The sequence below is a fragment of the Pan paniscus genome, chromosome X, assembly GCF_029289425.2.
Source record: "Pan paniscus chromosome X, NHGRI_mPanPan1-v2.0_pri, whole genome shotgun sequence".
Taxonomy (NCBI): domain Eukaryota; kingdom Metazoa; phylum Chordata; class Mammalia; order Primates; family Hominidae; genus Pan; species Pan paniscus.
Genome location: NC_073272.2, coordinates 150,060,006 through 150,085,358, shown reverse-complemented (window position 1 = coordinate 150,085,358; position 25,353 = coordinate 150,060,006). Strand labels below are relative to the sequence as shown.

Genomic DNA, 25,353 nt, shown 5'->3' with positions numbered 1-25,353 from the left:
AGAGAGCACTTTTGCTTTTCAGTGAAAATGGAATCCTTCACTTACAATTTTACACATCTGACTGATGACTGGAAGATTTTTCCACAGACTAGCTTCTGGTGCTGTACATTGTGAATCTTGGTTCTCCTCCACTGCCAACATACCCCTGATGCCAAGTGCTACAAGTCACAGTGACATTACAATGTACCCTTCAGCCTCACCCCTCTTGTCCTAACACTGGATGCATCAGCACAGTGAGCAGAAGTATTCCTGCAAGCTATTCCAATAAAGGGCAGCTGGCAAAAACTGGGAAATATATGGAATTGCCTGTGGACTCCTGAAAGATATCTCAAAAATATATCCTAAACTAAATGAATCCCAACTTAATGTCCCCTTAGTTGAATTCTCAATATGACCATGGTCATTGCATTGCTACCCAACACACAGGCAAGAGGGATAGAGACAGCATAGTGGAAAGAAAGATTCCCTGAACCAACTGTGGTTAAAATATCTTTTGTAGATTTTCCAAACCATACAACTGTAGGAACATAATGCTAGGGCTCCTTCCAGGGCTGTTCAAGCAAGAGACACTGAAGCTTTATCTTAAACTTCATTCACTTCCCTGTGTACTTGCATCGGGTCTAGAGACTTACAGAAGAGAAACCATGAGAAAAGACATAGGGCCCAGATAATGAGACAGAAGGGAAGAGAGTACACAATCAGAAACAAGGACAAGGAAATTAAGACAAATTCCAGATAAACAAAGTGCAAAATTTACCTGGGAATGTGTGACCTGCCTGTGACCTAGCATGGGAGAGGCAGCCTGAAGAGTTATTCTTCCTAAGCTGGGGCACAACACAAGGACAAAAACAACAGAGCTGGCTTTATTCCATGGCTGAGCCAGGAGGACATACCATGAGATTCTGTCGATATTGAGTGGACAGGAAGAGGACTAGTTCAGAGATGTCAGGCTTCTTAGACCACAGACAGAGAGGTTTTGCTAGGCAGGCACAGAATCAAACTGGGCAAACCAGGAGCCAGAGACAGCTAAGAAACACAACCTCTTAAATTGGTCAGGACTGAATTCCCAAACAGTCACAGCATCAAATGTGTCCTGAGCTAGAAAGGGCCTTCTAGTTACCATATTCCACCATTCCACCACCATCTTGTGGTGTAGAGATCAAATCACCATAGTCAGGGTCAAAAAGACTGGTTGAGTCCTGCCTTGATCACTTACAGTACAAGCTGAGGCAAATCACTTCCCCTCTCTGAATTTCAGTGTCCTCATCTCTCGAGTGAAGAGAATGATAATGTGGTCCCAGGAGCCTGTGAAGAATTCAGTGTCACATTAGGATGAGAAAAAGGACCTGGAGAGGCATTCCTGCTGACCCAGAACACAACACAAGAATCTAAGGGCAAGCACGCTGTAAGCTTCAAAGCCTTGCAGGAATGTTACCTTTCGTTTACTACAGAGGAGGCACCAGCAGGGGAACTCTCTTGGCACACAGTTGGAGTCCTCAGAAAATGTTGATTCTCATGGACTCTTCTCTGTCTCTAATGTACAAGCAGTTTCAAGCAGGGGTCTTGTTGGTATTTTAGGGGGAAATTGATGGTATTACTTTGGGATTAATTTGATAAGACTAACGGTCATTTTACAAAGAGAAAGTCATCCCGTAAGTAGTATGGCTGGGAAGGGAGAAGGAAGGAGGGCGCAGGGGACCTGAGCAAGCATTGAAATATCTAAACGAGAGGTAAGAAAGCAAGGGCAGTTATGCTGTGATTGAAGATGACACTTGCACCCCTATCATCTCCCTACCAACCTCTGGCCCAGATGACTTACTGGCCACGAGTGAATCAATGAATTCTTCTCAGGAAAAGAACCAGTTTGCCTTTTAAAAATGCTGACACTGAAACCCAAGTGAGGAAACTCACCTGCTGCACCCAGCGTGCAGCCCACACTCCTTCAGTGGTCCTTTAGGAGTTGGACCCAATCTAGTTTCCCAGCCTCTTCTCTCCCATGACTTCACTCTATGAATGCGTCTGCTCCAGCCATGAACCTTCTCTGGGCTCCTTGAATGTACCTAACCCTTTCAGACTGTCCTTCCCCCATTTCCCACCTAACAAAACCCTTTTGACCTTCAAGGCCCAACTCAAACACCCCCTCCTCTACGAAGCCTCCCCCAGCCCCCTGCCCAGAGTGAGCAGTTCCTTCCTCTTCACATTCACCTAACTCCTCTTGCCTGTAAGATGCCCCCTTACAAGTAACAAAGACATGAGTGTACACCTACCTTCAAGGAGCCTCTTTCAGGAGGGGGCCTGGCTTCCATCTGCTTTCTGACGTACTTTGCACGGAGATCTGCCCTCTCCTGCCAGGCTGTGCTCACACCAATACCAAGAGATCACGAGACGCCCTGCCAGCAAATGCCCTGGAAGCACATCCCCTTCATGCCCCTGGCAGTCGTCTAATGCACACACAAGATCAAAGCAGCTCTCAGGTGGCCTGTTGCAGGGCACAGCACAGTTCTGCCTATGCCAAGGCAGATGCTGGGCCCTTCCCTATTGTGTTCAGCACGCACCCATTCTCCAGGGCACCTTTTCTGAGCATTAATTTATCCAGTCAGTTAATATGGATTGCACAGCCTGCTATATGCCAGGTACCATGTGGACCCCATCACCCGTACCCAATGCAGGCCCCTCTAGTGGGCAACCCTTGCTCCACACCTCCCTGTTGGGCTGCTCGAGACTGTCAGGTCGGGCTCAACCTGCTCTCCAGCCCTGTTTCCTTCCTATCCCTTTCCTGAGTGTTAGTTAGCCCCAGTAAATCTTTGGCCCTGCCAACTCCCTCTCATGGTCTGCTTCCTGGAGGACACAATCTGAGACAGTGGATTCCAGAGTGGTCTGAGAAAGCAGGTGGTAAAATGGGGTCTTGGTACAGGATTGCCCCGCATCTGCCCAACTGGCAACAAGGTTCCCATCTTCGGGAGTAGGTGGCACGCAGGCGGCTCCAGGCACAAGATGGCAGGCTAGTTGCCAGACCTTTGGTGTTAGAACTTTTGCTGGGATGGCCGGCTTGTGGAGAGGAAGTTCCTGGCAGGTGAGGAGATCCAGGCAGGGCGGATGCCTGGAAATGAAAACTCAGAGAACAGACAGTAGTGAGTATGTTTCCTGGATGACCCACAGGGGATTAATGAGAGACCAAGAGCAATTAACAAACATCTAAAAATTAAGCAGAAACACTGGAGTCTTCCTGGTGGTTTACAAAGTAGCCCCCGATCCAGGCAATGGGCGAGCAGCAAAGTCTGAAGAACAAACCCAGGACTTGCTAAGGTGGCTGAACTCCAAAGACGGGTGAACGCTCAGCCAAGGCAGGTCTGTCATGCCAATGACACCAGCCCTGTTGGGAAAACCTGCGTCCCTGATACATGGAACAGGCACATCTAGGAGAAGGTCTCTGAATATCTGGTCTCCCCAGATGCCCTTGAAACTTCTGAGTCCGCAGCATCAGCCCACCCCCTCCCATGAAGCGCTGCAGGCACTCTATCCCGAAGGAGAAATAAATAACACAAGAATTTTCCCCACAGGTGTCCTCCCTCCCAGGAGTGGCCCTCACCTGATCACTGGCTGCCAGGTAGGGTGACCAACAGTCCCAGTTTGCTGAGTGAATTGCAGTGCTAATAGCCGGCGAGTCCCAGGGAAGCAGGAGGAATTGGTGAGCCGACTGCCAGACCCGTGACCAGAGTGAAGGTGCAGCACAGCGCCATGCAGGCAGGGTGTGCTGGGTCTGGGAAGGGGGAAAGCGATGACACCCTCGAGGAGCTGCAGGATCAGCATGCACCTGCAGCGGCCAGGGGGGGTCCCTGTGGGATGGGACCCGGATGCAGCTCAACCAGTGGGGACTTGGAGACACTCTGCTGCTCAACACAACTGAATGCCCTGGTAGGGAGCCGAAGGGATGGGGCAAACCCGTTGATGGCATGGGATGGGCAACAGTGATGGTCCAGGCCTGAGTGACGGTGAAAGGCCCGAATTGTCACGGCAGACAGTGAAGGAAGGGATTCAAAGGCTAAGCAAAGTGAGCTTGCTGGAACTGGACAGAAGAGGTGAGGCCAGAAGACACCCCGGAGGATCAGGTTTCAGGAGAGGACCCAGAGGACACGTGTCAGCAAGGGCATCAGGAATGTGCTGCAGAGAGGGCGCCAGCATCCCTCAGAGATCCAGCGCGGGAATCCTCTGCAGGCCAGGGCTGACCACAGGAGAGTGTCTTGCAGAACGGGGCGCACCGAGAACTGGAACCTGATAAGGGTGGTGCAGCCTCGTCCTCCTCCTCGTTTCCTTCTCCTCCTCTCCTCCCCTCTTCCTCCTCTCCTCCCCTCTTCCTCCTCTCCTCCCCTCTTCCTCCTCTCCACCTTCTGTCCTTCTTTCTTCCTCATTTCCTCCTCTTACTCTCCTCCTCCTCCTCATCCTCTCCTCTCTCTCCTCTTCTCTCTTCTTCTTCCTACTTTTCTCCTGCTCTCCTTCTCCTCTGCTCCTACTCCCCCCTCCTCCTCCTCACTTGCTCTTCTACTCCTCTTCCTCTTCTTCCTCCTTTGCTGCTCCTCCTCCTCTTTCTTCTCTTTTCTGTGTCCTCCTCTCTTCCTTCACCTCTTCTCCTTGGTCTCATCTCCTCCTCCTCTCCTTCTCCTCCTCCTTCCCTCCTCCAACCCACTCCCTCTCCTCCCCCTCCCCCTCCTTTTTTCTTCCCTCCTCCTCCCCTCCAGCTCCTATTCCTCCACTTTACCTCTCTCCTCCTGCTACACCACACGTTCACACGACCCTGTGAGAGTCAGGGCAGAAAAGGAAAGCTAAAAGGCGGACAAATGAGTGCAAGAGAGCAAAAAAGGGAACCCTCCCTAATCTAATGGGCAGGGCACTGGACGCATGCGAGCACCTCCTCTGTGGGAGAGGGGTCACTGCCTCCAGATGGAGGGGCAGTGGGACACTCCATGACCTCTGGGGTTACTTACAATTTGGAATGCTTAAGTGAATACTGAGTTCAAAACAGCCCTGCAAAAGATGTAAGAACAAGCCCCTGAGCAGACGAGGTCTCTGAAATACAAAAAGCCAACATGGGGTTAGAGGCAGAATTCAGACAGAGCTCCTACAACTCCATACCAACAAGGCAAATGACTCAATAGAAAAATGGGCAAGCCAGGCACGGTGGCTTACGCCTGTAACCCCAGCACTTTGGGAGGCCGAGGCGGGTGGATCACCTGAGGTCGAAGTTCGAGACCAGTCCAATCAACAAGGAGAAACCCCATCTCTACTAAAAATACAAACTTAGCCAGGCATGGTGGCGCATACCTGTAATCCCAGCACTCAGGAGACTGAGGAAGGAGAATCGCTTGAGCCCAGAAGGCAGAGGTTGTGGTGAGCCGAGATTGCACCAGCCTGGGCAACGAGAGCAAAACTCCGTCTAAAAAAAAAATGAAAAAGAAAGAAAGAAAAAGAAAAATGGGCAAAAGCCATTTCCTAGACGAGGAAAGCAGGCTGACCAAGAAGCATCTGAAGGGAAACCATGAATCAGGGTCAAAGCGGTCCCAGACTGGCTGTGCCCCGGAACACTAGGCAGAATCAAACGTGAACCCTCTCCAGAGGAGGGCAACTTCCTCCTGGGCCTCAGAGACAAAGAAGCACAGTGAGGGGAGGTGGCTGCACTCTGCAAAGGGTCAGTGGGGAGGCAAGGGAAGAGGAAGGGGGTGACAGGCTCAGAAAACAGGAGGAGTTGCACGGAAATTAGGCTGAGCAAAAAGAATGCTTCTCTAGGGGAGCACGTGGGCAGAAGAGAAGGACTGCACAGCCGGGGATGCTGAGCACAGAGAGGCAAGGTGATGGCAAATTCGCAAGGGACAGCTCTAGCCAGGGAGGCTAGCCTGCCATGGAGGGAGAGGACAGAGCAGGAGAAGGCAGGGTTGGGGGCAGGGGGTGGGGGGGCAGGGTAGGGTAGGGTAGGGAAGGGGGGAGAGGGAAGGGGAGGGGAGGAGAAGGGATGGGAGGGGAAGGAAGGGGAGGCGAGGCTCAGAAGGCCACCGGGATGGACAGGGAGCTCTGCAGGGGGCTCCCTGGTGATGAGGAAGGAAGGAAGACCTGAGCGGGGGCTGTGGTTTCAGGAAGGAGGCAGTATCCTGGGGGAGGCAGGCAGAGGGTACAGTCAGCTGCAAAGCAGGATCTTTGGAAAAGGCAAGGATTTCCTAAAAGAGATATGATGTGTGGCATGATAGGCATGCAAGCAAGGCCTGAAGCAGCAAGCAGAACTTGAGGAAACACACCGCTGGCCCCAGGAGTGGGGGTCAGTTGAGTGTGTGCTACTGGGGTGCAGCCAGGCACAGTGGTTTCAAGGGAGCACAGCAAGGAACCCGAGAAGGCCCCGCATGCCTGCAGTTGGCTGACTACTGCCCGGGACTCCAGAGCATCCACGGAGGGCCCCACAGGGGAAGGCAGGAGCAGGACGGGTCTAGGGAGGTGAAGGCCGACCTGACCTGCTAAGAGACGAGAAGAGAGGGAGGGGAAAGTCTTGTTCCTGCCAGGACATTGTTAATGAGAGGAGTGAGAAGGCAGCAGGTGAAGAGAGTGTGGCATGGAAGGCAGAAATCAGAGCGTTTTTGGGTTTGGTGCTGACCTGCTATTGGGAATGAAAATCAAGACTCAGGTGCATTCTGGTCCCTTTCTCAGGGTTAGCCGAACACCACCCACATCCCTGCCTGGCCTGTTGATGCCATTCTTCCTAGGCCCACTCACCGCTGCAGCTGCTTTACTTGCACTTCCTCTCCTCATCCGACCACAGATCAGACCTCTGCTGCTCGCTGCCGCCCAGGGAGAGTGTGCACCTACGTGCGCATTGCACCCCACTGCCCAGCACACCCAGGAGTGAGAGTGAGGAGCAGCTGAGAGAGTTGGAAAAGGGAGCCCTTATGTGGCCACCAAGGGCTTCCCTGCTAGCAGCCACACGGTGGCTATCCAGCTCATTATGCGAGTTCTAGTTCTTCAAACAAGAGGCCACGGGAGGAGCAACGGCCACCCACCATCCCGGGGATCCTCATTCATGATTTGAAACCACTCTAAGCAGGTTCTGGGGTGTTCGGCAGAAGCTGGCAACCATTCTTGGGGGGAAGGAACCCAGGAGGGGATGCTAGCATGCATAGGAATTGGAACTGGTGATCTGAAGGTCCCCTGCAGCCCTACGGCCTACATCCCATAAAGAGGGACCCTCTCCTCCTCACCTCAACTCCAGCATTTCTGCTTCCTCGAGCTTCTCCAGGGAGAAGTAGGCGCATCTCACTAGAAAAAACAAGAAAGCTGCCCTTTGCTCATTCAACACTTACTAAGCAGATACTGTGCCCTGGGCACCCAGTTTCAGAAATGAGTAAAACACCGGCCTTGCCTTCAAGGAACTCAAGAGACCCTGCGGCAGCCACAGACTCTTACAGAGCAATTACCACCCTGGGTTGCAAGAGCCTAACGTGGGGTGGGGACGGGGGAGGTACAAAATGCTATCAGAGCTGGAGACGAAAGTCTCTAATACTCGGGGTGGGGCTGTGAAGGTGACGTTAAAGTTGTGCCTTGAAGGAGGCCAGGAGCGCACCAGGACAAGGCCATGGGAACCGCCGGTGCAAAGCAGGGAGACCTGGAACAGCAGGCTGGTGGGGACCAGTGACTAAACAGCACAGCGTGAACCCAAAGAGTGTTCGGCTTAAGGGTGGGGAGAGCTGAGCCGACTCCCTGAACTGCTAGGACTTAAACCTGAGAAGGCCCAGCAGCGTTTTCACTAGAGGATTGCTGGGGACAGATTTGTGACTTAGAAACTGAGCCGATGGAATGTGGACGACAGACCCGAGGGAAGAAAGACAGAGGCCTCCAGGTTGGTCAGGAGGCTCATGGAACAGTGCAGGCTCCAGGCCACGAGGCCTGAATTCTGGAAGTAGCAGCGGGGATGCAGGACGAGGAGCCGTTTTGTCTCATCAGGCACTCCAGAGGCAGGGACCCAGAACTTGGTTATGAAGTCAATGCGGGAGACTAGATAAGGGGAGGGACAGAGGAGTAAAGCATGGCAGCCCTACAGAACCTGAGCCCGTGACTGAGATAGAGAAGAGAGTTTGAAAAGCAAGTTTGCCAGGGAAGTTGGGCTGTGTGCTGGGCGACTTAGGCCGGAGGAGGCAAGACATTAAGAGTGGGGATGTTTCTCATCACCTGCAAAAGAGACGTTAAAGAGACGGTTCCTCTGGACCCCACTGGCAGGCACTGACGGAGCGGCTAGGACACATGAGAGCAGGCCTGGGGGGCTCAGCCCTGCAAGACACAGCCTAGAGCTGCATGGACCCCAGTCAAGTGTTCCCGCCCTTCTTGCTGCTTCTGTGCCCTCTGGGGGTAGACACTGGAGGTGCAGTTAGGTCGCTGCGGGCAAGTTTGGACCTCAGCTCCCTCCCCCAACTCCACCCACAGCTTCACCCCTAGCTTTTCCTCCTGCAAGTCCGTCCCCAACTTCTCCTCTTGCAGCTCCGCCCACAGCTCCACCCCAGCTGTTCTGCCCCCCTGCTCCTCCTCCCTCAGCTCCGCCCCAGCTGTTCCTCCCACAGTTCCGCCCCCAGCTCCTCCTCCCGCAGCTCCGCCCCAGCTGTTCCGACGCCAGCCCCTGCTCCACCCGGCACTTAACCATTTCCGCCCACAGCTCTTTCCCACAACTACGCCCTCCTCTTGCAGGCGGCTCCTCCAGAAGCTCTGACCCAGTCCCCGCTGCAGCCACAGCCCCAGCTTCTTATCCCCAGCTCCTCCTCCCACAGCTCTTTCCCACTGCCCCGCCCTGCTACCCCTTCATCACCGCTCCCAGCTCCGCCTCCTCTAGCCCCGTCTCGCTTCTCCTACCCCTCTGCCCACCCCAACAACCTTTCAGCTCTTTCCTCCAGCTCTGCACTAGCTCCTCCCCCGCCATTCTCACCCGCCAGCCTTGGTGCAGCTTGGCTCCTCCTTCTCCAGCTCTTTCCCGCAGCCCCGCCCCATCTGCTCCCACAGCGCTTTGCCACAGCCTCGCCCTGCTCCTCCTCCAGGAACGCCCGGCTTTCCCTCAGCTCCACCCTGCAGCTGAGCTGTGCACCAGGCCCTCCCACAGAGCTTTCTCGTGATTCCACCTTACACCTCCCCAAGCCGCCGCTCCCCCAAGCTGGTTCTCAGGAGTCCGTGGAGTCCTCCCGCAGCTGTTCCTCGCTCAATTCTCCCACTGCCCCAGCCTGCTCCTCACACCACTGATTGCAAAGCCCCGACCCCAGACCCTCCCCAGTGGTTTCTCTCGGCCCGGCCCTACCCCGCCCCTCCAGCGGCTGCTTCCAAGGCCCCGCCCCCAGCCCATGCTCCGCGGTTTCTCTCAGCTCCGCCCCGCCCCAGCCTGCTCCTCCTGCGGCTGGTTAAAAGGCCCCGCCCCCAGCCGCTCCCCAGTGGTTTCGCTCAGACCCGCCCTGCCCCGAACCCCGCCCTGGTTCTCCCGCGGCTGCCTCCGAAGCCCCGCCCCCGCGGTTTCTCTCAGCCCCGCCCCGCGCCCCGCCTCTCCCCATCTCCTCCCTGTTTCTCCCGCGGGTGCTTCCAAAGCCCCGCCCCCAGCACCCCCCTCAGCGGTTTCTCTCAGCCCGGTCCAACCCTTTTCTGAGCCCCCCCCCGTTTCTCCTGTGGCTGCGTCCAAACCCCACCCCCAGCCCCACCCCAGAGGTTCCCCTCGGCCCTGCCCCGCCCCCCAGCCCCGCTTCTCCAATGGCTGTTTTCAAAGCCCCGCCCCCGAGCCCCTCCCCGACGGTTCCCTCAGCCCCGCCGCACCACTCCCCGAGCCCCAGCCCCACCCCTCCCCGAACCCCGCCCCGCCCCACTCCTCCCCGAGCCCTGTCCTGCTTCTCCAGCACCAGCTTCCAAAGCCCCGCCCCCAACCCCTCCCCACTGGTTTCTTTCAGCCCCACCTTCCTCCTCTCACCAGCCCCCTCCCTCCCCGCGCTGGTTCTCAGGAGTCCGCGAGCTCCTCCTGCAGCCTCTCCTCGCCCAGATCGCCCATAGCCCCGCCCCCAATGGTTTCTCTCAGCCCCGCCCCACCCCCTCGAGTCCCCGCCCCATCCCAAGTCCCCGCCCCATCCCAAGTCCCCACCCCATCCCCTCAAGTCCCCGCCCCACTCTCAACCCCGCCCCAGCGGTTTCCTCACTCCCGCCCTTCCCCTCCCCCAGCTCCGCCCTCCTCCTCTCAGCCCCGCCCCAGCCCCTCCCCATTGGTTTCTCCCAGTTCCTTCCTGCTGGTCTCGCAGCTCTGGGCTTAAAAATCCTGCCTGGTGGCCTCGTCCCGCCCCTCCTCTTCCTCTTCCTCCCTCCGGTTCCTTTTCCTCCTTCCGGTTCTTGGTCCAGGCTGCCAGTCTCGAGCTCCCCGGCCTTGTCCTGGTTGGCTGGCGCGGGACAGGATCCGGTAAACTGAACAGCGTCTCCTTGTGGCAAGTGCGTGCGTACGTGCGTGACGACGTCACTGCGTGGCTTCGTGAATACGTGGCTTCCTAGCGATTTGGCGGTGTATAGGCGTGGCTGAATACGTGCCTCCTGCGTACGTGCGTGATGTACGTACGTGCGTGGTGTACGTACGTGCGTGACTACGCGCACACGTACGTTCCTCATGAAAGGGACGACGGGAGCTGCATGAAAGCCGAAGAGTTATGGACCGCTAGCATCTGACGCTGGCCACCGGTTTCCGGGAGTAAGCGGCAGCTACCTTACAGCCCTGACACGAGCCGGGCGCTCTCTCTTCTCACCGCGGCCCACGTCTCCTCGCTGGCTCCGGTGGCCTCGCTGGGTCGCGAGGAGGCGAAGGACTGTTCTCTGAGGCCAAAAGCCAGAGTCGGCCCTGAACGCCCACGACTCTCAGGGTCCGGAGGCCGTGAGACCGGCCGCGGCTGAAAGGTACCAGGGCCCCTGATGCCGGAGCCCGTGTGCTCGGCCCTCTTGCGGACGGTACCTGCGGGCTGGGGTTTCTTTCCCCTGGGTTTCGGGCAGGGAACCCGTGCGGGGCGCGCCCGAAGCGCCCTTTCGTGTCCCTTGCTCTCCCCAGGGTCTCGGCCCCCCTCCTTTTAAGCGCATGTACCCGCGACGTGCGTCTGCAAGTGCTGCTCCACACACAGCGGCCCCATCTCGGCCCGGTCTTCCCTGCCTCCCGCTTGGCCCCTGTGCTGTAAGCTCGCCTGGACCCCAGGCCGGGCGGTGCATAGCTCTGTGGCCTGTGGCCCCGTGCTCAGCATGACCTAACCAGAATTAAGCAGTGGACAATGGGATTTAGGCCCCCCAAACCCTCGTCCGATGACAATGGGAGGGGAAGTGTGATTTTTCTCCCCTCGGATGGAGCGTGCTCAGCTGTAGGAATGTGACTCAACTTGCTGAAATGATTTTCTGCTCTGCGGACTGGTGCACCCTGTGACCCAGACAGGTGTGGAGGGTCCCACCGCTCTGATAGCAGAACCAAACCGTGAGTGAGGTGCACATGTGTTACTCTTAGGACCGGCCCTCCCAGCTCTTGGTTTCCAATGCCTGCTGAGTAGAAGACCTTCCTAGGGCCATTAACCAGCTTTGCTGTCTTGTACTTAATGACCTTTCCTCTTTATCTTCCTTGTTGTGCAGGTAAAGAAACTAAGTGGAAGAGTGTTTCCTCCTCTGGCCGTAAAGCAGGTACTCTCTGCAGCACCAGGTAGGAGGGGACTCAACCCCCTTCTTGCCTTTTCAGTTACATCAGTTCCTACTAGGGATTCCACACACACACAGTTGGCGTTTGTTGTGATTTTGTGGTGATGACGAGAAAAGGGTTGGCTAAGAAACTGGGCGGCAGAAAAGAGGCAAACATTCACTGTAGCCATTTATCCCGATGGAAGTGGCCAGGCCCTGTGGGGGACATTCAGCCTCCGTCAGAAGTAATCCAGAACCAAGGAACCTGGTTATCTTTGGTCACTCATCAGAAGAATAATCATGCTCAGGGGCCACAAGTGCGTGAGGAAATGGCACCATGGATGGGTTGGTGGAGGGTACACGGGTGAGTCTTTGTGGAAAGTCATTTGCTGGCAGATATCAGCATCTTAGATGGGCGTGCCAGGCGGCCGAGGCATTTCCTTCAGCATGTCTTCACACAGCGAGTGTTAGAGGTAATGTCATTTCTAGTGGCAAAAATGGGAAGCAACTTGTAACTCTCCATCAGTGGAGGAATGGTCAGGCAAATTATGAGACGACCAACAATGGGATATCACCCAGGCAGTGAAAAACAAGGTAGATGAAGATTGTCAGGTGGAAAGAATGGGCTTGATGTGCTGTCAAATGGCAAACTCGTGCCCTAGCCTGTGCAGATGTGTTGGGAACAGCAGTTTGCCAAGATGGCTGAAACAAAGGACCATAAAGGGGCTGGCTTAAAGAACAGACAATCATTGTCTCGCAGTTCTGGAGGATGGAAGTCTGAAATCAAAGTGGTGGCCAGGTTCGTTTGTTCTGTGGGCTGTGAAAGACAATCTGGTCTGTCCCTTTCTCTTAGCTGCAGGCGGCTGGCCGGCAATCTTTGGCACTCATTAGCTTGTAGAAGCATCTCCCTTATCTCTGCGTTTATCTTCTCATGGTGTTCTCCCTGTGTGCGTGACTGTCTCTCAAATCCCCCTTTTCATAAGGACGCCAGCCACATTGGATGCGGGTCCACCCTGATGGCTTCAGTCTCACTTGATTGCCTCTGTAATGACTCTGTTTTTATATATAAGGCCACATTTTGAGGTGCTGGGGTTTAGGACTTCAACATACGCATTTTAAGAGGACACAATGCAACCCATCACAACTGACAAAGGCTCTGAGGTAGAAACAAGCTTGGCATGTTCCCTCAGGGGATGGAAGGCCTGTGTGGCTTCAGGGTGGTGAATAAAGGGGAGAGGAGAGGACGTGGCTGGGGTGGGAAACCAGATCAGGAGGGACCTTGAGTGCCCTGAGAGGAAGTGTGGATTCTGTGCTAGTTGGGGCAGGGAGCACTTGAAAGGTTTCAGTAGAGGAGTGACATAATCTCATTGTTCCTGTACCAAGATCATTCCGATGGCAGTGTGGTCACAAGAGTGCAGAGGACAAGTGCTGGGGCGGGGGTGGGGGTGCTATCAGGAGACTTCTTCAGAAGGCAGGGGGTTTTAGGGGATTGGATTGGGATTGTGGCCATAGAGATTATGGAAAGGGATCAGATTCAGTGTCGGTTTTGGACACAGTGCCACGGGATGTGGGCCGCAGATGTGGGAAAGAAAGGCAGGACAGAGAGCAGCTAGGTCTGGGGCAGGAACACTGTAGCTGGTAATGCCACTCACAGAGGTGGAAGGGAGGTGGACTTGGTGGTGATGGTTGGGGTCCTGAGTATGTACGGGCCTGTCCACCTAAGGCTGTCTGAAGGGGGGTGGCCTGCACCACGGGATTCAGAGCAGGACGGTGAGCAACGTGGGGGTCCCAGAAGGAGGGAAGGAGTGTGCCCAGCCATGCTGGGGCTGCTGAGCATGGACTAAGATGAAGACAGGACTGGCATGAGGCCGGCCATGGGTGCTTGTGGGGATAGGTCAGTCAGTGGAGTGGGTGGTGGGGGGGTGGGGAATAAAGGGAGAAAGGTGGGGGTGGGGGCAGAAGGTTCAGAGAGGAAGTAGAGACTGCGCATGTAGACAGCTCTTCTGAGGTCTCGGCTGTTCAGGCTTGAAGAGAAGGAAGGCAGAGCGGGAGGCGCGCGTGTGCTCAGAGTAGGGATGCCGAGCGAGCATAGATGGTGGCTGGTGGCACCCAGGGCCCGGAGTGAGCCAGAGGAGCAGGGTCCAGAGCACAGCAGGCAACCGGCTCGGCTGAGGCAGCTCACCCCAGAGGCGGGAGAAAAGCAGGAGATCTGGAGCTCAGAAGGCTGCAGTGCAGATTGGGAAAGGAGTGAATACCAGGCAGCTTTGGCCCTATCAGGGCTTTGTCTCATGAGGGTGGGTATATTTTCTTAAAATCATAGAGCGTACTAGAGGTTGCGTTTATGTGTTGAAAGGAAGGACAGAGAGAGGAGTAGGGGCAGCTCAAGGGTGGAGTTCAGGGCCAGGGGGCGGGGCCACGGGCCTGAGGGGTGAGGGCAGCCACTATTTCTGACTGTTCTGTTAGGTGCCACGTACTGGGCTGGGTGCTCTTGGTGCCTTATCTCCCATCCTCACAGCCATGTGGAAACTGAGGCATCTCAAGAGTCTGTGACTGGGCTGAAGTTCTGGTTTCAAGCCCAGGGTTCCTTCCAAGGCACAGGGCTGTCCTCCGTGCAAGAGGAGGGGACCCTCTCCCAAGCCACACACGCAGGAGGCTGGGCAAGAGTTGTGGGAAGTCAGAGCCCGTGTGACTGTGGGCTGGTGCCTCATTCTCCTCAGCCATAGAGTGGGCCTCACAGTACCACTGACCCTGCTGGGTTACTTGAAGATTCAATTTGATGATCCGAGGATCATGCCATCCCAGAGGCTGGCACGTGGAAGGCATGTGTGGGGGGTTGCCAGTTGTTCTGATTATCATTCTTCTTTTCTCAGCTCAGATTGGGACAGGGGCGTCTGCTGACAGTGGAGAGCAGTGGTGGGGGAAGGGGCTTGAGGAAGGTGGCACCCAGAGGGGTGGAGAGGAGATGTCTGACTGAGGGCCATCTGAGGTCACGGTGCATCCTGAGGACAGAGCTGAGATTGGATATCAACGATGTGGGCTCAGCAGCCCTGGAGTAGGAGCTGGGAAGGTCAGTGCCTTGGTGGCGGCAGGGCCAGGGCACTGAGAGTATTGGCAGGGCACAGCAGGGGAAAGGGAAGAGAAGCAGAGCGTGGGACTATCCCTCTGTGCTGGAAGAGGGCTAACACCAGCCCCGACTCTCCACTCTGGCTAGGCCGAGGGGGCCCTCTGTCCTCTGTGTTGCCCTAGAGCTCGGTGACCTCTGTCATAGCACTGACCACATGCTATCCTGCCTGTGCCTTCCTCTAGCTGTCCCCACCCTACTCCGGACCGCCCCAAAGACTCCATGGGATGGACCTGAGTCAGCCGAATCCCAGCCCCTTCCCTTGGGCCTGCTGTGGTGCTCGACATCAGTGACAGACGGAAGCAGCAGACCATCAAGGTCAGTGCGATTTAGGCCACCTGAGAGACACGGGGGGAAGGTCAGGCCACTGCCCATGAGCTTGAAGGGCTGGCGTGTGATGCGCTTCTGTGCTTCCGCAGGCCACGGGAGGCCCGGGGCGCTTGCGAAGATGAAGTTTGGCTGCCTCTCCTTCCGGCAGCCTTATGCTGGCTTTGTCTTAAATGGAATCAAGACTGTGGAGACGCGCTGGCGTCCTCTGCTGAGCAGCCAGCGGAACTGTACCATCGCTGTCCACATTGCTCACAGGAACTGGGAAGGCGATGCCTGGCAGGAGCTGCTGGTGGAGAGACTCGGGATGACTCCTGCTCAGATTCAGGCCTTACTCAGGGAAGGGGAAAAGTTTGGTCGAGGAGTGATAGCGGGTAAGTGACAATGTACCAAATGCGCAGACAACGCCTAGGGCTGCCGCCCAAGATCTTGCTTGGGAATTTGGGGGCTTCTCTTGTCATCTGAACTGATTGGCGTGTATAACACAGTTTCCTTTGGCACCACACCTTCAAAGGGGCGGCAAGGACCTTGGGCTGGGGGTTGGTATGGCTGGCTTCCGCAAGCTCTGGTAAATCATTTCTCCACTCTGGGCCGCAGTTCTGTTTCTGAGCTCAGTGAGAAGCCTGGTCAGGGCCATGTGCACGTGGTGTTTGTGGTGTTTGGCTGTGTGTGTTTGCGCATACATGCGTGAGTGCACATGTGTGGCAGAGACCATGAAAAGCAGCCCAGCCCACCGAATGGGTCAGGTGGCCTCTAGAATTGGGCTGCCTGCCTGGCTTCATGAACCTGCCCCAGCCCCACCACTCACAGCACCCTGGGAAAGTCCCCTAACCTCTAGGTGACTGAGGCCTGACATCAGCACCTGTCCCCTGGTGACCTGCTCAGGCATCACCTGTAGCTTCGCAGGCAGTGGCTGGTGCCCTTCCAATCTGCAACCGCTGCCCTCAGAAGTCTGGCTTGGACCTGCCTCTTACTTGTGTGGCTTCGTGAGGACAAGGCCCTCTCCTCTGCCTTTCTGGAGCCCTCCCTCTGCCTCTCCCAGCATTTTCTGAATCGGGTTTGGTTCGTTATCAAAGCTACGGAAGAAGGACTTGACTCCCTTCTTGTCATTTTGCTGATGCCGTCTTACTCTCTATTGATTGTGACTTTGAGTAACTGTGTTGTCACATGGGCAGGCCTTGGGCTATGGAAGTGAAAGGCATTCATGTGTATCTCTCTTTGTGTACAGGACTCGTTGACATTGGGGAAACTTTGCAATGCCCCGAAGACTTAACTCCCGATGAGGTTGTGGAACTAGAAAATCAAGCTGTACTGACCAACCTGAAGCAGAAGTACCTGACTGTGATTTCAAACCCCAGGTGGTTACTGGAGCCCATACCTAGGAAAGGAGGCAAGGATGTATTCCAGGTAGACATCCCAGAGCACCTGATCCCTTTGGGGCATGAAGTGTGACAAGTGTGGGCTCCTGAAAGGAATGTTCCAGAGAAACCAGCTAAATCATGACACCTTCAATTTGCCATCGTGACGCAGACCTGTATACATTAGGTTAAAGATGAATTTCCACTGCTTTGGAGAGGCCCACCCACTAAGCACTGTGCATGTAAACAGGTTCCTTTGCTCAGATGAAGGAAGTAGGGGGTGGGGCTTTCCTTGTGTGATGCCTCTTTAGGCACACAGGCAATGTCTCAAGTACTTTGACCTTAGGGTAGAAGGCAAAGCTGCCAGTAAATGTCTCAGCATTGCTGCTAATTTTGGTCCTGCTAGTTTCTGGATTGTACAAATAAATGTGTTGTAGATGACTGGTTAGTGTTTGAGGCTTCGTTCTATGTTTTCCCCTGATTTGTTCTGGTCAAAACTCATCAAATGTGTAACTAGCATCCAGGCGACATTACAGAAAGTCTGGGACCTGGCACTGAATGTTTGCCTGGTAGTGACTAGCCGTTAATCAACCGACTCATCCAGGATGAAGAGGACGTCAGACTTAGAGCAGCTGTCTGTCCTTTCAGGTTACTCTCACTCTTCTGAAAGTGTCTGTCAGTTTCTGAAGCATGTGTGTTACCTGCATCACACAGCTACTTCCTATCCTAGCAATACATCCAAAATACAGCTCTAGTAGAGAGAGGTTAACTTGGAAATGTGATCAGTAGTGTTGTCTTATTTTGTAGTAATTTTTTTTTTTTTTTTTTTTTTTTTTTTTGGTGATTTAGCAAAGTTTCTAGTTGTTATCCATGAGGATGATGGGCATTTCCCCCCAGGAATTGACTGCAGTGGCCCTTCTCTTCTGAGCCAGGATGTTATGGTGGTTGTACATCCCATGGCAGATGGGGTGGCCTGACTTTCAAGTGGGCCTCTTTGGAGGCCCCTGGATGCTAGGCTAGGGATGCTGAGCTGCTGACCAGACACTTCCTGGCAACATTGGGAGGGACCCATGAGGAAACAATCTCCTGTTTGAAGATACAGGAAGATATTGCCGGAATCAGGCGTCTATTCTTTCTCCTGACCAGCAGGCCAATCTCAGGGGACCAGGTCTTCCTGGGCTTGGCCTCGACACTTCCTAGCAACATCCTTTGCTGAGTGTGTGAAAATGCTGCTTCTCCAAATAAACAAGGACAATGGGGACCAAAGCCTGTCTTGGACAGGATTTCCAGCCTCCCCTGGTTTCTGCCAATGAGATGTATATAATATAGAAGGTTAAAAAAAACACAGACAACAGTTCTCATTTAAATTGTTTATTATTTATTTCCATGGAATTTTGTTTTTCTTTATTAAGACCAAAAATGTGTTTCTCATTAAAAAATGGCAACTTTTATGGGCCATTAGTGGCCTGTGAGTTCACGAATTTGCAGTGTTTCTGAACTGTTCACAGAGTCTACGCTTGTAATCTGAGGAGCCTTCCTACTCCTCCTCATCGTCAGAGGGCTCATTTGGAGACATGACTGAGAGGGAGGCCAACAGAGCGTAGTAACAGATATTGTACAAAGACATTTCACTACCATTATCTGAGTAAACCAGACTACTAGGAATCCCTGTGCCTTCCATCCAGGTAGTAGCCGAAGATGTAAATGTGACATTCCCAGAGGTGCCCTCCCAACTTGGGCCATTTGGTTCCTGAGGGGGCCCATTTCCCAGGGGATGCCTAGTGGCACTCTTCTTGGACCACATGCCAGAGCGCCTGAAGGACTGGGTGCCACTGGACCCCTGAACACTGGGGGCTCCCTGCTGACACATTTTGATTGCTGCTTTCCTGGCATTGATGTGATAGATACGTAGGGAGCGTCTTGTAGCTACCAGATTCTTTCTCTTTGTAGTTGGGACACGGGTCGCTTGCTGAGCGGTGTTTCTGCGGGCATCCTTTCTCTGGATATTCTCCAGGAGCCTGGGCTTGTCTCTCTGAAAATTGGAGTTGCAGTAGATCTGAAACAAAATGAAACATGTTAGTTGTTCTGGGATAAATTATTCCTTTCCCACCTCTCAAAATTATGATTTTGTTTTGCAATGGAGAAAAGAATGCTTTAAGTGGCAGCAAGTGTGGTTATGCTCTACAGCATGACCTGACTAAAGATAAACAATTCATAGATCAAGGCAGTAATATATAAATAGCATGGATTTTGATATTAAACTGCAACCCCGTAGAGGTAATATGCAGGTCTGCAAAAGATGATGCTTACATTATCTCTAAGGGGGTTGTAGTTTAATATCAAAATCCATACTTTTTAAGTTCTATACTTTTCATCTTTCAATAAACAATATTTCACATTTTCAAATGCTATCTTTGACACTTAAGCTCTTACAGTATATTATTTAAATTGGTGTCCTATGAAGATATGTTTGAGAAAGAGAGAAAAGGGATTACAGAAATGCTTTCTACTTTACCATCATTTTCTTGTTTCCTGGAGAGTTGCTTGGGCGTGTTTTGCAGAATCCATAGAGGTTCAGCTGGCGAATGAAACTCGTCAAGCTGTCTGTTTTGAAGATCCTCTCTGCACCTCTCCGTTGAAGAACCTCCCTCTGGAAGAGATCCTTGTCGATGATCACGGCGTCTCCATCATCGTTCCAGCTCACAGACTTGAATGTGTCTTCCTCCACAATCGTCCAAAGCTTTCTTGGGAAGAAGAGCCTAAAAAGGTTGTGGTTGTCTTCCACGTTGACCACGCGTTGGTTTCGGTCTTCTGGTGGTGAGTTATCTTGGGAGCCTGGATCTTGGCTCATGGCTTGGTCCTCGTGCCTGTCCAAAACCTCGCTGGAATCTGGATTTGGATCAGGTGAAGAACCAGATGGGCCCCCGCTTGTTGGCTCTCCACCAACAGATGGGGCCAGCTTGGCTTCATATTCCTGTTCAGTGTTCTGACTCGCCATGGAGCTACACCAGAATCAGGAGCATTTTGTACCCAAGGCCCTTATCACTGTCCTAGCAAGTCCAAAATGCCTTCAGTCAGAGTAGGCGTGCCCAATAAATACTGTCCACAAAATTCTAGAGTCTCGGTATCAGGGCAACCAGTGGCTTAACTCATCATCTGCTGTATTTGTCACATGATGTCACAAAGGTGGCTCTCAGCCAATCTGGAGAGGGGGCCCTGGCCAGGTGTTGAGGGAGTAGACAGGTGGCATGGCCTTCAGCTTCTCCCTCTTCTAAAAGTATAAACAGGCATGGTTCAAGGTCCCAGAAAAGTCTCCCATCTTCTGACAGTCACATTGTGTCATAGGGCCAGGCCCCAGATGAGCTGAGAAACCATGGCTCTATGGCCACTCCCAACCCTGAAGACAGGGGAGGCCATTTGCTGGCCTCTAATTTGCTCAAGAGCCAGCCCCTAGTTATCCCTAGCTTGGGTTTCACCAAGACTGCCTGACTCAGATGGACCCCTCATGGGTGACTGCCTTCTAGGAGATGGTGGTCCCTACCAGGCTGTTTGGCCTGATCTGTGTGGTAGCACCCCTCTTTTCCAATCCCCCCCCCCATCTCCTTCCTGCTTTGGTCTCTTCCAGGTACTCCTAATGATTGGTTGGATGTGCTCCAGTGGGCCCAGATAAAGTGTTTCTTATTCCCCTTGGTCAAGTTGTCCCCAGAGTGGTGCTGTGCCTGAGCATGGTGGGAGCACTCCCCTCACTCCTCTACCACTGTGTTACCCAGAGCACCATTTGTGGTTGGATGGCCACATCCTCAGCTGTGCTTTGGAGTCTCCTGTGGAGCTCTGCTTGCCCCTGCATCTCACCCTCTTGCAGATCACAACAGGAGATTACCTTTAGTTTCATTTTTGCCCATAAATACTGTTTTCATTGCCCAAGACATGTTCATTTCTGAGGCCTGCTTTACACAGACTAGCCTAAGAAAAGTTTCTGCTTGTCTAGTTAGACCTGATTAAAGTAATCCATCACAAAAGTGCCATCATTATGTATTTGAAAACAGATGAGCGTATGAGTGTGTGTTGGGGTGGGCAGGAGGAGGGAGAAAACCCAAATGAAAGCCATGTTCAACCCCAGATGAGAGGATACGACAGTCTTTTTGGTGATACATTTTCTCTAGCCATTAAAGACAACTTTGTTCTTAATATTCACTCTGTATAGGGAGACAGAGTGATACAGTGGAAAGGCCCCAGACTGAAAGGACCCTGGGTCCTTGTCCCACTGAGTAGCACCCTTTGCCCACTCAGGGTCGGCCCTGAGTGCGAAGAGGGTTGGAAGAGGCTCTTCCAAGGTGCTTTTCAATCTCAGGGCTCTCTAGTCCTTCATGGTGCCCCCAGTGCCTGAATGCAGGCTTGGTTCATGGTCACCAAGCTTTTTAAACAGGTTTACAAAGGTTTTGTTCAAGGACTCAGTGTAACCTGTAGGCACACACACTCTGAGGCTAAATATTAAAATAGAGGCCATTGGTGACATCTCTAAATGAGGATCCTTGAGTATGCAATTAGACAGCTGGTATCTTTCACTTACATACCGAAGTGCTTTTTCATAGGGGAATTCTTAAGACTGAGAATGACATTTTGTTGTGGCTTTTGCGAACTTATAAACTCTGCTGATTACTTATATAAAGGCTTTTGGCCACTGGGTGGGAGGGGAACGATCATGAAGAAAATTACTAGGGAAACTACACGGTGGCATTCAGCCAAGAGCTGGTATTGATTTGATTTAGTCACACTATGTCATGTGGCTTCTATAGGACCATTAGCGACCATTGTCCTTTGTTTTAAGTCACAGAATGTACACTGGGATTTCGAGTCTAAGACATCAAGCTCCTCTTGTCCCCTGGAGGGAATATTCAGGGCACTGACTTAAGTCTAGTCCAGAAGAGTCATGGTGGGAAATCCAGCCTCCTCCGGCTAAGCCTCCTCAGTCCCCAAAGATGAGCTCTGCAACCTTCCGCAACCATTCAGACATTCTTTATGAGTCACCTGCCACCTGCAAGCCACTTTGAGGAAAATGGTTGGTCTTCTCTTCCATGCTCCAAAAGCCCCTGAGATGGCCCCTCTGCGTTGCTGCATTATGAATAAAATCATCATGGTCAGGCGACCCAAGCAGAGCACAGCTGACTATGGTATGAGGACCAGTGGCCCTGTGGAAAGCGGTCTCAGTGCTGACTCGCTGCAGCTTCTTTGTAGCTATGCAGCAATCAAGAATAGTGCTGAGCTCTTGATGGTGGGGCCCCAAGGTATGAGGCCAGCCACAGGCCAAGACTTGCTGTGTAGGCCTTGCCTGTCGCACGATCCCCCAGGCCCTCTTCATCCTCCCCGTGGCCTCTCAGGATCTTCTTCCCTGCTGATTTCTCCCAGGCTCCAGGATGTGTCCCTGCAGTTGGTTCATCCCACCCCAGAGGAGTCTTTCTAAACTGTGGCTCGGAACTTGTCAGTTGCTTAGGCACCAACTCCTCACACCTCCAAGGCCTTCCTTTCCCAGCCTCGTTAGCCACTGGGCTGCTCTTTCTCACACACTCAGGTATCCGCCATGCCACCTGCCCTTAACCCTCCTTCACTCAGCATTTGCTTGATGCTGGGTCCTGGGTAAGACAACTCTCAACCTATTGCGGGATCTGGCCAGCAGTCTGCAATGCAACGGTGCTCTCTCTTTGTTCCCAGGCAGATCGGCAGGTCGAGAAATAATAGACACACGCAAGATAGCAAAATCTGGGTCCAGGGGGGTCACCGCCTTCTGCTCCCACGGTGCCAACAACGCACTGGATATACCGGCATTTATTATTAAGTTTAGTGAGAGGGCAGGGGAAGGTTAGTGAGGGATTTAGGGTCATTTGATTATGAGGTGAGATGGTCACATGGGGATGAAGTAATTCTTTAACATAACATCTGTATGCAGAAGTACAGTATACAGGGATAAGAATTTATGATATAGTGTGTGCATCAGTAGTTTCTAACAGAGCCTTAAAACAGAAACACAGTCTTTCCATGACCTATGATTAGCAAGATATTAATCAGCAGTAACAGTTGCAGCAAAAGCTGGTTACAAACAATCCATAGAAACAGGACGTGAAGCTAGACAACCGGTTAGACCAGAAATTCTCAGAAGGGAGTATGCCTTCACCCTGAAGAGGCCTAGAAGAGCCGTGGCAACGTGAGGGAGTTTGTAGCCCTAGCTTATCCATATGGACAGGTGCTCCTCATGCATCCGTTTATAGGCTCCCCACAAGGATCGCATTCCATTCCCAGAGCTATGAACATCTGCTTTTCTAGGCTAGGAATCTTGGTGATGTGAAACCTCCCTGACTGCACGTCCATTCATAGGCTCTCTGCAGGGGAAAGCACATCACGTGCTGTTGGCTCATTCTGGCAGTCCAACCTGGCATTGTCTTTACACAATCCTGCATGCAATTATGTATTTACAATAATCAGGAGCATTTCATCTTTTATTCCATAGCAGTAGTTTCAGGGGGTCTCCCTACATCAACCTCTGGTTCCCTCTGGTGCTGTTTTCTGAGCACACTGTGAACTTCCTTGCTGGTAAGGGTGCTTGTGCTGCCTCCCCTATGGGAATGCCCTTTTCAACCCAGAAGTCACTCAGCTTCTCAGGGTCCAGGTCACTCCATGAGGTCAGCTGGCAAGGCTTATTCCCAGGGGCTGGCCTAGCACAGCTCTCCACCATTGGTTGGGTGGATCCCGAACTCCTATGAGGTTGGGCATGTTGATGAGCCGTCTCCCCTCTGGACTAAGAGGCCCATGAGGATGGCGGAGACCACAGTGCAAATGTGGCCCTCAATACATGTTGGATGAGGAAAGTTCTATGTCACCAGGAGCTCAGTGGGGTTTAGCATCCTTGGACATGGCTCCACATTAGAACAGTGATAACAGAACAATTCTTGTGAGCTCCTATTGAGACAGGAAAATAGGGTCTAGAAACAGGGAACTTAAGGCCACCCTGTGCTAACTTCCTAAAAGAGAAAACACCAGGGTCTGGAGGCAGGAAATCTAAGGCCAATTCACTCTGACTTCCCAAAGCTGGATCAAAAGGAAAATACCGGGGTCTGGGGGCAGGAAACCTAAGGCTGATTAACACAAACTTCCTAAAGCTAAAGCAAAAGACAAAAACCCCATCTCTCCATGCTGAGTAACAAAGGATCAGAGGCTACTCTCCCTACAACCATCCCTCTTCCACCACATCTCAGATGGAAAGGGAGGGGAGGGTGCCTTGTTGACCGTGGGCCAAGCAGGGACCATCCCTTCATCTGCATAGGGTGCCAGTTCACCTCAGCCTTTAATTAGCCACAGACCAAATCCTTCATCCAGATAAGGGGTAGTCATTAAGAACCTCAAATAGGGCACTTAAAGCCCAGAAAACTTTGTAACTGGGCCCTTGAGCCACTTGCTCAGACCCACTCTCACCTTGCAGAGGGCTTTCTCACTTTAGTAAATTCCTGCTTTCACTGCTTTGTTCCTGCATTTCATTCCTCTGCTACTTTATGCATTTTGTTCAATTCTTTGTTCAAAACGCCAATGACCTGGACAACTCATAGTCAATCTGCTGTGCTAAGTGCTCTGCTAGTCTGTGTCATTTACTGTGCACACCCATCTCTTGGGTGGATATTAGGAATGAGCCCATTTCTCCAGTGAGCCAAGCTAGGCCATGGAGGGGTTGAGCCATGGTGCCGGTTCTGCAGTGAGGAAGCAACAGGGCCAGAATAGGCCCACATGGTCAGACTCTCAGACTTACAACCTTACTCAAGTACAATGAGTGTTCCAATGATCTGAGCAGAAGAAGTTGTCTTTGTAAGCAGAAAATGGCTGAAGAAAGCAAAAACAGAAGACAGAGCAGATTAGTCATTGATGTGGTTTGGCTGTTTTGTCCCTCTAAATCTCATCTTGAAATGTGACCTTCAGCGTTGGAGGTGGGTTTACTGGGAGGTGTTTGGGTCATAGAGGTGGATCTCTCATAAATGGTTTGGTGCTGTCCTTGTGGTAATGAGTGAGTTCTCTGTTAGGTACAAACCACCCCAAAGAGCTTCTTGGTACTGCCAACACTCCCCGCAAACCTCCCCGTGCTGCCCACCCTTCCCCCAAACCTTTTTACATTTCCAAGCCCTTATCTAGGCACCGCAGTGAAGCCAGCCTGATAGAAGACTTTACCTATCAGGCCTTGCTGCGATAAAGCAAACCCCAATTACAAACCGTCCGGACCGAACAGGGGGAGGTTGTGGGAAGCATAAACAAACTTTACCTACACCCTCCAGTACCGTAAACATCACAAGGTGATATGTGGCAGAATTAACCAGCAAACAACCCTGGGATGCAGCCATACCAAAGGACTCCCTCAAACTCCCTGCCCCAATGTAAACCCCCTATTCTGTAAGCTTGGGGCTGCTTTCCTTGACTGTTAAGGGGGCAGCCGACAGGTTAATAAAGGCTTGCCTGAACTTGGGGCTCTCTCTCTCTCGTCCTTTCTCTCGGCTAACCTTACATTCTCACTCTCTTAAGTTCACATGAGATCTGGTTGCTTTAAAAAGCCTGGCAGCTCTTTGTTCTCTCTCGCCATGTGATATGCTGATTACCCTTTTGCCTTCTGCCATTGACTGCAAGCTTCCTGAGCCCTTCCCAGAAGCAGATGCCAGTGCCATGCCTCCTGTATGCCCTGCAGAACCATGAGCCAAAATAAACATTTTTCTTTATAAATTACCTAGCCTCAGGTATTCCTTTATAGCAATGCAAAACTGACTAACATATAAAATTGGTACAGGAGTTGGGTGATGCTATACAGATATCTGAAGATGTGAAAGCAGCTTTGGATCTGGG

At 52.8% G+C, this 25,353-nt stretch overlaps 3 protein-coding genes across 16 annotated transcripts in view; 1 reads left to right on the top strand and 2 right to left on the bottom strand.

Annotated features, from left to right (window-relative positions):
- The window catches only part of LOC103785494 (uncharacterized), a 58,380-nt gene extending 49,114 nt beyond the window's left edge, over positions 1-9,266 (bottom strand). The window contains exons 1-8 of one of the 10 annotated variants that reach the window (XR_010111176.1): positions 9,143-9,266; positions 8,203-8,301; positions 7,236-7,293; positions 6,754-6,899; positions 5,320-5,431; positions 4,983-5,064; positions 2,268-3,760; positions 1,217-1,305 (exon numbers count right to left, since the gene is read on the bottom strand). Coding sequence is in view for 3 of the 10 variants with exons in the window: in XM_063601521.1 (XP_063457591.1) it covers positions 3,302-3,955 (654 nt within the window). In the remaining 7 variants the exon portion in view is untranslated. Of the gene's footprint in view, positions 1-1,216; positions 1,306-1,435; positions 1,563-2,267; positions 4,723-4,756; positions 5,065-5,319; positions 5,432-6,753; positions 6,900-7,235; positions 8,872-8,947 lie in introns of those variants that run through there. The other 9 variants (XR_010111175.1, XR_010111174.1, XR_010111172.1 and 6 more) reach the window with 9 other exon arrangements.
- Positions 9,267-10,584: 1,318 nt separating this feature from the next.
- On the top strand, positions 10,585-24,448 carry EOLA2 (endothelium and lymphocyte associated ASCH domain 2). 5 transcript variants are annotated; one of them, XM_055106312.2, is made up of 6 exons: positions 10,602-10,926; positions 11,638-11,685; positions 14,986-15,118; positions 15,220-15,501; positions 16,356-16,534; positions 19,047-24,448. In XM_055106312.2, the coding sequence occupies exons 4-6, from the start codon at positions 15,249-15,251 to the stop codon at positions 19,053-19,055; spliced, it is 441 nt and encodes a 146-aa protein (XP_054962287.1). In that variant the 5' UTR covers positions 10,602-10,926; positions 11,638-11,685; positions 14,986-15,118; positions 15,220-15,248; the 3' UTR covers positions 19,056-24,448. The 5 variants fall into 5 exon arrangements, with proteins under 5 accessions (XP_003805192.1, XP_034805502.1, XP_054962287.1 ...); XM_003805144.5 differs by lacking the exon at positions 19,047-24,448 and having other exon boundaries at positions 10,585-10,723; positions 16,356-16,926; XM_034949611.3 differs by lacking the exon at positions 19,047-24,448 and having other exon boundaries at positions 10,585-10,723; positions 11,638-11,704; positions 16,356-16,926.
- LOC100971024 (heat shock transcription factor, X-linked member 3) lies at positions 17,843-19,614 on the bottom strand. Its single transcript, XM_003805149.7, has 2 exons — positions 19,001-19,614; positions 17,843-18,541 (listed from the first exon to the last, which is right to left on the bottom strand). Exons 1-2 carry the CDS (start codon positions 19,481-19,483, stop codon positions 18,023-18,025), a joined length of 1,002 nt encoding a protein of 333 aa, XP_003805197.1. The 5' UTR covers positions 19,484-19,614; the 3' UTR covers positions 17,843-18,022.
- Positions 24,449-25,353: the final 905 nt, after the last annotated feature.